At 38.3% G+C, this 11,509-nt stretch overlaps 1 protein-coding gene across 1 annotated transcript; it reads left to right on the forward strand.

Moving 5' to 3' along the window:
* The first annotated feature begins 661 nt into the window (after window positions 1–661).
* On the forward strand, window positions 662–3,631 carry LOC146761820 (uncharacterized). Its single transcript, XM_085537606.1, has one exon. It carries the CDS (start codon window positions 815–817, stop codon window positions 2,951–2,953), a length of 2,139 nt encoding a protein of 712 aa, XP_085393732.1. The 5' UTR covers window positions 662–814; the 3' UTR covers window positions 2,954–3,631.
* The last annotated feature ends 7,878 nt before the right edge of the window (window positions 3,632–11,509 follow it).

An 11,509-nucleotide genomic window follows, 5' to 3' on the forward strand; every position in this document is an offset into this window, starting at 1 on the left:
TGAAATGTACACTGTTGTATTAGGCGAAGTACGACCCTCGGGATGTAACGTGATAGGCCTTCCCCTGCTGGGTCATGCACATGTATAAAAGATAAGGATGAAACTGGATACCTATATAAGGGACCCTCACATTCCAATAAACGCCATTTTACCGCTGACCATATTGGTGTAACAAGCAGCTGTGACTTGGTCGGGGCCGTCGATACACATTCACAAAGGGACTTGACTTTCCAGGTTACCAGATCGAGGTAACAATTGGTGCCCCGTGTGAGGCAAAGTCCTGGAGGTGAGTGTGCGACGGCTAAAACCGCGCTGACGGACGCGGTATCCACGGTTCGAGCCCGTGGAAGCACTCTCGGTGGGGTGCAAAGGGGAATGCAGCGCTGCGCCTATCCTACGGCCGATAGTTCGTAGAAGACCAGGAAGACTTCAGGTCTCTGGGTAAATGGATTCCGTCTTTAGAGTAGTATTGCAACTTTGTAAAACCTATTGTGGTAAGAATGCTCCTTCTAAGAAGGATATTGCCGCTGTTGCCTCTTGCTTGGAGTCGGCGTGGCTTTTACCCTCCCCTGGCGTTTTGCTCGATTCGGGGCGGTGGGACTCTTTCAGTGAGGCCCTGCTCCAGAGAGCCACCCACGAGCATAAAGCGGAAGAATTAAAAACCTGGGGTTTGGTCCTAGGTGCGCTTAAAGCGGCTAGGGAGGAGAAGCAAGTCCAGGCCATCGCGAAAGGGGTCTTTGGTCTGGATTCCGGGACGTCCGGGGTCTCGGGGGGTGCGGGGGATCTGCTTTCTTGCAGTGACTCCGGATCCAAGATGGCGTCGGCCACGCCGGCTGATTCCAAGATGGCCATGGCCGCGCTCGAAACAACTCCGGAAAAGAAGGCGGAAGCTGAGTCATCGAAGGAGGCGCCACCATCATATCCCCGCCTTTACCCCTCTTTGCAGAGCTTTCACTCACCCGAAGGGGGCGGTTCTTGTCCGGAGGGGGGAGGGTTTATGGAGGCGGCGCGCCGTGGAGGCGTGGGCTCGCCCTCATACCCGCCCCCCTCAGAGGAGGGATCGTGTTCCAAAAAGGGGGAGGAACGGAAGGCTTTGCCCGGCCCCACAGTATCGGGTTCGCCTCCATGGAGGGAGGAGTTGTGGGGGGAGCAAGAGTTATCACGCAGGCCCACTAATTGGGCTGACATCCAGGAATCAATGCGTGAGTCGGGACTCAAGGAGCGAGATCATGCAGTGTTCCCGATTGTCGTCAGACAGGAGGGACCGGTTTGGGTACCTTTGGAAGCAAAAGCAGTTACTCGGTTTGCAGAAGCGATTGAGAAAAAGGGGCTGAGATCTCCGATGACACTAAGTGCTTTTGAGGCACTCATTGCCCCAGGTCCCCTACTCCCGTATGACATTGAGAGTCTAATGAGAGTCGTTCTCGAGCCAGTTCAGTTTACTTTGTGGAGGGAGGAGTGGATGATACAACTTAAAGCTATTGTAGCTGAGGCTGGACGTGATGCTCAACACCCTGCTAGTGGGAGGGAGGGGGAACCGAGAACTGATATAATGAGGCTTTCGGGAGTAACTGCGGAAATGGCTGGGTCCCCAGAGAGACAGCTTAGGCTCCTGCGCCCAGGGGAATTGCTTTCCACTACAGGGGCGGCTGCTACTGCCTTTAGAAACTTTATAAGAAAGGCAGAGCCTGCAGCCCCGTGGTCAGAGATTGCTCAGGGTCCCTCAGAGTCATTCTCTGATTTTGCTAATCGATTGATACGAGCAGTAGAAGGATCAGATCTACCTAAGGACGCGCAAGCTTCTGTTTTAAAGGATTGCCTGAAGCAGAAGGCTCACAAAAATGTTAGGGACATCATTCGAGCTGCCCCTGACGATCTTGAGACTCCGGGTGAAATTATTAAGTATGTTCTGGACAAACAACAGACAACACCGCTGTCTAATGAGGGTGTGCCTAACACTGAGATCGCTTTCTTGCTGGAGGAGGCTCTGGTCTCCCGATCTGCATCTGTGGCCATTCTTCATGTCCGCAGTCATTCGGAGGTTCCAGGGTTCTTTACAGCTGGAAATGCGGTGGCTGACCGGGTAGCAGGTGGACAGGTGCTTACACTTCAAAAGGCACGTGACTTACACTCCTCTCTGCACATTGGAGCACGAGCTTTGTCACGAGCATGTTCCATTCCTCTATCCGCAGCTCGAGAAGTGGTTCAAACATGCCCGCACTGTAATTCAGCACCTGCGTTGGGGGCGGGAGTTAACCCTCAGGGGCTCTCTCCTCTAGATATCTGGCAGACTGACTTCACTTTAGAACAACGTATGGCTCCAAAGCAATGGTTGGCGGTCACCGTGGACACATCATCGACGATCATCATTGCCACCCAACACACGCGTGCTAACTCTCCTGCTGCTCAGCAACATTGGGCCACTGCCATCGCGGTCCTGGGGGTGCCGCGACACATCAAAACAGACAATGGCTCGTGTTTCATCTCGCGGTCTACACAAGATTGGCTTGAACGGTGGGGAATATCTCACTCTACAGGCATCCCTGGGAATTCCCAGGGACAAGCAATTGTGGAGAGGGCCAACCGCCTCCTGAAGGATAAGATACGTGTCCTTGGGGAGGGGGAGGGTCACAGAGGTAGGATCCCAATAGCCCAACAGGCAGAAGTATTGGCCCGAGCACTTTATGCAATCAATCATTTTGAACGAGGAGAGAGTAAGCACACCCCAATACAGAAACACTGGCAACCAAGAATCATTGACGAGGGGCCACCAGTAAAGATAAGATGGGATGATGGTACCTGGGAATCAGGGTGGTCTGTTTTAGTTTGGGGCAGAGGTTATGCTGCAGTAAAGGACAGAGAATCGGGAAAAATTTTATGGGTTCCGTCGAGAAAAATAAAACCTGATACAGCGATCGCCCAAAAGGATGTTCTGGGAGAAACAGAAAACTAATCGAAAAACTGAGTACTTTCCTTCTAGGTACGGTTGGTGGGAGCCCGCCAGCTGCATCCGTGAAACGACCCCACAGGAAAAAGAAAAGGGACGAATGAAGAACAGCTGTCAGTACTCACGAGAAGGACATCTGTTACATTATTGACTGTGTGCCTTTGTGTGATTGTTATAAGGGGATGAGGTTCGTTTGTGGGGTTCTACAGCCAGATTTTTTTGCATTTATTTTAGCTCTAGGAGTAGTTGTAGTCTATGCTTTTAGAGAAATTGAGAGGCTGGTATGCTGGCATGCTGGTCTGTTAAGCTAATGCCACCACAGTGTTCCTATCATTTTAGTCTTTTAGTTTTAAGAATTTGTTTACCTTGTTTGTTTCAATGTATTCAGGGTTGTTTACAGCGCATGATAATGAGCTGCATAAGCCCAAGATGCCTTGAAAATACTAACTAAAGAACCACTAACATTATTATACACTGCACCACATACCTTTGCATGTTTACGTCACTTTTTAAATAACTCACCACAAAATTTATATATGAAAACTAACACTTTTATATGTTAGGGATAGTTTTAGCGGTCGCGTGTTACGGGTCTTGGTTTTATTGGGCATGGGGAAGGGGAGATGTTGTATTAGGCGAAGTACGACCCTCGGGATGTAACGTGATAGGCCTTCCCCTGCTGGGTCATGCAAATGTATAAAAGATAAGGATGAAACTGGATACCTATATAAGGGACCCTCACATTCCAATAAATGCCATTTTACCGCTGACCATATTGGTGTAACAAGCAGCTGTGACTTGGTCGGGGCCGTCGATACACATTCAGAAAGGGACTTGACTTTCCAGGTTACCAGATCGAGGTAACAGTACACTCTTAGGTATCACTCTTCATCCTTGCAAAACTATGGTTTTCTTCCCAAACTAATGCTTTTCATCCCTACAAATAGCAATTTCTCCCTAAATTACTGGTTTTCATCCCCAAAAGAAGACACATTCTCTTTAAAATGATGCTTTGTAACAAATTATGACCCACTGATTCCAGAATATCTCTCTTCCCCTACAAAATAAAGACATTAACATAAGAATTATCCATTTCTGGCAAATTTCCGATGTATTTCACACTAATATCAAGACTTACACCAGAGAAAAATGTGTTCTCTCTTAGGTATCACTCTTGAATCTTGCAAAAAATTCATTTTCTTACCAATACAAAGCTTTTCATCATTACAAGTAGCATTTTCTACCCAAAAAAGTGGTTTTCATCCCCAATAGAAATCGTTTTCTCTACAAATGGTCCCGTGTAGCAACATATGAAACACTGTTATTGGAATACCTCTTTCCCTCTTCAAAATAAGGACATTTCCAACAGAAATATCGATTTCTGACAAATTTTAGAAGAATGGCACACAAATATCAGTACCTATCCCAGAAATAAAAAGTTCTCTCCTAAGAATCATTCTTTATCCTTGCAAAAACATGGTTTTCTCACCAAAATTATGCTTTTTATCCCTTTAAAATAGCGCTGTTTCCCAGAAATTCTGGTTTTCATCCCCAGAAGAAGACATTTTCTCTACAAAATGAAGCTTTGTAGCAAAATAGGACACATTGCTTCCAGAATACCTTTTCTCTTCTACCAATTGAGGACATTACTAACAGAAACACCTTTTCTCCTCTACAAAATAAGGACATTTCCAACAGATATATCCTTTTCTGACAGATTTTAGAAAAATTTCACAGGAATATCAATACTTATACCAGAAATAAAAAGGTCTCTCTTAGGTATCACTCTTTACCCTTGCAAAAATATGGTTTTCTTACCAAAATAATGTTTTTCATCTCTACAAACAGCATTTTCTAGACATATAGGTGGTTTTCATCAGCAAAAGAAATCGATTTCTCTTCAAAATTAGCGTTTGTAGCCAAATATGACACATTGTTTCCAGAATAACTCTTTTCATCTAAAAAAGAATGACATTTCCAACAGAAATATACATTTCTGACAGATTTTAGAAGTACGTCACATGAATATCAATACTTATCCCAGAAATGAAAAGCACACTCTTAGGTATCACTCTTCATCCTTGCAAAACTATGGTTTTCTTCCCAAACTAATGCTTTTCATCCCTACAAATAGCAATTTCTCCCTAAATTACTGGTTTTCATCCCCAAAAGAAGACACATTCTCTTTAAAATGATGCTTTGTAACAAATGATGACTCACTGATTCCAGAATATCTCTCTTCCCCTACAAAATAATGACATTAGCATAAGAATTATCCATTTCAGACAAATTTCCGATGTATTTCACACTAATATCAAGACTTACACAAGAAAAAAATGTGTTCTCTCTTAGGTATCACTCTTGAATCTTGCAAAAAATTCATTTTCTTACCAACACAAAGCTCGTCATCATTACAAGTAGCATTTTCTACCCAAAAAAGTGGTTTTAATCCCCAATAGAAATTGTTTTCTCTACAAATGGTCCCCTGTATCCACATATGTAACACTCTTGTTGGAATACCTCTTTCCCTCTTCAAAATAAGGACATTTCCAACAGAAATATCGATTTCTGACAAATTTTAGAAGAATGGCACACAAATATCAGTACCTATCCCAGAAATAAAAAGTTCTCTCCTAAGAATCATTCTTTATCCTTGCAAAAACATGGTTTTCTCACCAAAATTATGCTTTTTATCCCTTTAAAATAGCGTTGTTTCCCAGAAATACTGGTTTTCATCCCCAGAAGAAGACATTTTCTCTACAAAATGAAGCTTTGTAGCAAAATAGGACACATTGCATCCAGAATACCTTTTCTCTTCTACAAATTGAGGACATTACTAACAGAAACACCTTTTCTCCTCTACAAAATAAGGACATTTCCAACAGATATATCCTTTTCTGACATATTTTAGAAAAATTTCACAGGAATATCAATACTTATACCAGAAATAAAAAGGTCTCTATTAGGTATCACTCTTTACCCTTGCAAAAATATGCTTTTCTTACCAAAATAATGTTTTTCATCTCCACAAACAGCATTTTCTAGACATAAATGTGGTTTTCATCACCAAAAGAAATCGATTTCTCTTCAAAATTAGCGTTTGTAGCCAAATATGACACATTGTTTCCAGAATAACTCTTTTCATCTATAAAAGAATGACATTTCCAACAGAAATATCCATTTCTGTCAGATTTTAGAAGTAGGTCACGTGAATATCAATACTTATCCCAGAAATGAAAAGTACACTCTTAGGTATCACTCTTCATCCTTGCAAAACTATGGTTTTCTTCCCAAACTAATGCTTTTCATCCCTACAAATAGCAATTTCTCCCTAAATTACTGGGTTTCATCCCCAAAAGAAGACACATTCTCTTTAAAATGATGCTTTGTAACAAATGATGACTCACTGATTCCAGAATATCTGTCTTCTCCTACAAAATAATGACATTAACATAAGAATTATCCATTTCTTGCAACTTTCCGATGTATTTCACACTAATATCAAGACTTACACCAGAAAAAAATGTGTTCTCTCTTAGGTATCACTCTTGAATCTTGCAAAATATTCATTTTCTTACCAATACAAAGCTTGTCATCATTACAAGTAGCATTTTCTACCCAAAAAAGTGGTTTTCATCCCCAATAGAAATCGTTTTCTCTACAAATGGTCCCCTGTAGCAACATATGAAACACTGTTATTGGAATACCTCTTTCCCTCTTCAAAATAAGGCCATTTCCAACAGAAATATCGATTTCTGACAAATTTTAGAAGAATGGCACACAAATATCAGTACCTATCCCAGAAATAAAAAGTTCTCTCCTAATAATCATTCTTTATCCTTGCAAAAACATGGTTTTCTCACCAAAATTATGCTTTTTATCCCTTTAAAATAGCGTTATCTCCCAGAAATACTGGTTTTCATCCCCAGAAGAAGACATTTTCTCTACAAAATGAAGCTTTGTAGCAAAATAGGACACATTGCTTCCAGAATACATTTTCTCTTCTACAAATTGAGGACATTACTAACAGAAACACCTTTTCTCCTCTACAAAATAAGGGCATTTCCAACAGATATATCCTTTTCTGACAGATTTTAGAAAAATTGCACAGGAATATCAATACTTATACCAGAAATAAAAAGGTCTCTCTTAGGTATCACTCTTTACCCTTGCAAAAATATGCTTTTCTTACACAAATAATATTTTTCATCTCTACAAACAGCATTTTCTAGACAAAATGGTGTTTACATCACCAAAAGTAATCGTTTTCTCTTCAAGATTAGCTTTTATAGCCAAATATGACACATTGTTTCCAGAATAACTCTTTTCATCTAAAAAAGAATGACATTTCCAACAGATATATCCTTTTCTGACAGATTTTAGAAAAATTTCACAGGAATATCAATACTTATACCAGAAATAAAGAGGTCTCTCTTAGGTATCACTCTTTACCCTTGCAAAAATTTGCTTTTCTTACCCAAATAGTGTTTTTCATCTCTACAAACAGCATTTTCTAGCCATAAAGGTGGTTTTCATCACCAAAAGCAATCGTTTTCTCTTCAAAATTAGCGTTTGTAGCCAAATATGACACATTGTTTCCAGAATAACTCTTTTCATCTAAAAAAGAATGACATTTCCAACAGAAATATCCATTTCTGACAGATTTTAGAAGTAGGTCACATGAATATCAATACTTATCTTAGAAATGAAAAGTACACTCTTAGGTATCACTCTTCATCCTTGCAAAACTATGGTTTTCTTCCCAAACTAAAGCTTTTCATCCCTACAAATAGCAATTTCTCCCTAAATTACTGGTTTTCATCCCCAAAAGAAGACACATTCTCTTTAAAATGATGCTTTGTAACAAATTATGACTCACTGATTCCAGAATATCTGTCTTCCCCTACAAAATAATGACATTAGCATAAGAATTATCCATTTCAGACATATTTCCGATGTATTTCACACTAATGTCAAGTCTTACAGAAGAAAAAAATGTGTTCTGTCTTAGAACAGTAATGTCCTCAACTGGTAGAAGAGAAAAGGTATTCTGGAAGCAATGTGTCCTATTTTGCTACAAAGCTTCATTTTGTAGAGAAAATGTCTTCTTCTGGGGATGAAAACCAGTATTTCTCGGAAACAGCGCTATTTTAGAGGGATAAAAAGCATAATTTTGGTGAGAAAACCATGTTTTTGCAAGGATAAAGAATGATTATTAGGAGAGAACTTTTTATTTCTGGGATAGGTACTGATATTTGTGTGCCATTCTTCTAAAATTTGTCAGAAATCGATATTTCTGTTGGAAATGTCCTTATTTTGAAGAGGGAAAGAGGTATTCCAATAAGAGTGTTTCATATGTTGCTACAGGGGACCATTTGTAGAGAAAACGATTTCTATTGGGGATGAAAACCATATTTTTGGGTGGAAAATGCTACTTGTAATGATGTCAAGCTTTGTATTGCTAAGAAAATGAATTTTTTGCAAGATTCAAGAGTGATACCTAAGAGAGAACACATTTTTTTCTGGTGTAAGTCTTGATATTAGTGTGAAATACATCGGAAATTTGTCTGAAATGGATAATTCTTATGCTAATGTCATTATTTTGTAGGGGAAGAGAGATATTCTGGAATCAGTGAGTCATCATTTGTTACAAAGCATCATTTTAAAGAGAATGTGTCTTCTTTTGGGGATGAAAACCAGTAATTTAGGGAGAAATTGCTATTTGTAGGGATGAAAAGCATTAGTTTGGGAAGAAAACCATAGTTTTGCAAGGATGAAGAGTGATACCTAAGAGTGTACTTTTCATTTCTAAGATAAGTATTGATATTCATGTGACCTACTTCTAAAATCTGTCAGAAATGGATATTTCTGTTGGAAATGTCATTCTTTTTTAGATGAAAAGAGTTATTCTGGAAACAATGTGTCATATTTGGCTACAAACGCTAATTTTGAAGAGAAATCGATTTCTTTTGCTGATGAAAACCACCTTTATGTCTAGAAAATGCCGTTTGTAGAGATGAAAAACATTATTTGAGTAAGAAAAGCATATTTTTGCAAGGGTAAACAGTGATACCTAAGAGAGACCTTTTTATTTCTGGTATAAGTATTGATATTCCTGTGAAATTTTTCTAAACTCTGTCAGAAAAGGATATATCTGTTGGAAATGTCATTCTTTTTTAGATGAAAAGAGTTATTCTGGAAACAATGTGTCATATTTGGATACAAACGCTAATTTTGAAGAGAAAACGATTGCTTTTGCTGATGAAAACCACCTTTATGTCTAGAAAATGCTGTTTGTAGAGATGAAAAACATTATTTGTGTAAGAAAAGCATATTTTTTCAAGGGAAAAGACTGATACCTAAGAGAGACCTTTTTATTTCTGGTATAAGTATTGATATTCATGTGACCTACTTCTAAAATCTGTCAGAAAAGGATATATCTGTTGGAAATGTCATTCTTTTTTAGATGAAAAGAGTTATTCTGGAAACAATGTGTCATATTTGGCTACAAACGCAAATTTTGAAGAGAAAACGATTGCTTTTGCTGATGAAAACCACCTTTATGTCTAGAAAATGCTGTTTGTAGAGATGAAAAACATTATTTGTGTAAGAAAAGCATATTTTTGCAAGGGTAAAGAGTGATACCTAAGAGAGACCTTTTAATTTCTGGGATAAGTATTGATATTCCTGTGAAATTTTTCTAAAATCTGTCAGAAAAGTATATATCTGTTGGAAATGTCATTCTTTTTTAGATGAAAAGAGTTATTCTGGAAACAATGTGTCATATTTGGCTACAAACGCTAATTTTGAAGAGAAAACGATTTCTTTTCGTGATGTAAACCACCTTTATGTCTAGAAAATGCTGTTTGTAGAGATGAAAAACATTATTTTTGTAAGAAAAGCATATTTTTGCAAGGGTAAAGAGTGATACCTAAGAGAGACCTTTTTATTTCTGGTATAAGTATTGATATTCCTGTGAAATTTTTCTAAAATCTGTCAGAAAAGGATATATCTGTTGGAAATGTCCTTATTTTGTAGAGGAGAAAAGGTGTTTCTGTTAGTAATGTCCTCAATTGGTAGAAGAGAAAAGGTATTCTGGAAGCAATGTGTCCTATTTTGCTACAAAGCTTCATTTTGTAGAGAAAATGTCTTCTTCTGGGGATGAAAACCAGTATTTCTGGGAAACAGCGCTATTTTAAAGGGATAAAAAGCATAATTTTGGTGAGAAAACCATGTCTTTGCAAGGATAAAGAATGATTCTTAGGAGAGAACTTTTTATTTCGGGAATAGGTACTGATATTTGTGTGCCATTCTTCTAAAATTTGTCAGAAATCGATATTTCTGTTGGAAATGTCCTTATTTTGAAGAGGGAAAGAGGTATTCCAATAAGAGTGTTTCATATGTTGCTACAGGGAACCATTTGTAGAGAAAACGATTTCAATTGAGTATGAAAACCACTTTTTTGGGTAGAAAATGCTACTTGTAATGATGGCAAGCTTTGTATTGGTAAGAAAATGAATTTTTTGCAAGATTCAAGATAGATTCCTAAGACAGAACACATTTTTTTCTAGTGTAAGTCTTGATATTAGTGTGAAATACATCGGAAATTTGTCTGAAATGGATAATTCTTATGTTAATGTCATTATTTTGTAGGGGAAGAGAGATATTCTGGAATCAGTGAGTCATCATTTGTTACAAAGCATCACTTTAAAGAGAATGTGTCTTCTTTTGGGGATGAAAACCAGTAATTTAGGGAGAAATTGCTATTTGTAGGGATGAAAAGCATTAGTTTGGGAAGAAAACCATAGTTTTGCAAGGATGAAGAGTGATACCTAAGAGTGTACTTTTCATTTCTTGGATAAATATTGATATTCATGTGACCTACTTCTAAAATCTGACAGAAATGGATATTTCTGTTGGAAATGTAATTCTTTTTTAGATGAAAAGAGTTATTCTGGAAACAGTGTGTCATATTTGGCTACAAACGCTGATTTTGAAGAGAAATCGATTTCTTTTGCTGATGAAAACCACCTTTATGTCTAGAAAATGCTGTTTGTAGAGATGAAAAACATTATTTGGGTAAGAAAAGCATATTTTTGCAAGGGAAAAGAGTGATACCTAAGAGAGACCTTTTTATTTCTGGTATAAGTATTGATATTCCTGTGAAATTTTTCTAAACTCTGTCAGAAAAGGATATATCTGTTGGAAATGTCATTCTTTTTTAGATGAAAAGAGTTATTCTGGAAACAATGTGTCATATTTGGCTACAAACGCAAATTTTGAAGAGAAAACGATTGCTTTTGCTGATGAAAACCACCTTTATGTCTAGAAAATGCTGTTTGTATAGATGAATAACTTTATTTGTGTCAGAAAAGCATATTTTTGCAAGGGTAAAGAGTGATACCTAAGAGAGACCTTTTTATTTCTGTTATAAGTATTGATATTCCTGTGAAATTTTTCTAAAATCTGACAGAAAAGTATATATCTGTTGGAAATGTCATTCTTTTTTAGATGAAAAGAGTTATTCTGGAAACAATGTGTCATATTTGGCTACAAACGCTA

Source organism: Coturnix japonica, chromosome 2 (genome assembly GCF_054131305.1).
Source record: "Coturnix japonica strain WE chromosome 2, WE-NBRP24, whole genome shotgun sequence".
In the NCBI taxonomy this organism is placed as follows: Eukaryota; Metazoa; Chordata; class Aves; order Galliformes; family Phasianidae; genus Coturnix; species Coturnix japonica.

Excerpts from the sequence above, each read along its gene's own strand:
- LOC146761820 (XM_085537606.1), top strand. The coding sequence starts at position 815 with ATGGCGTCGGCCACGCCGGCTGATTCCAAGATGGCCATGGCCGCGCTC.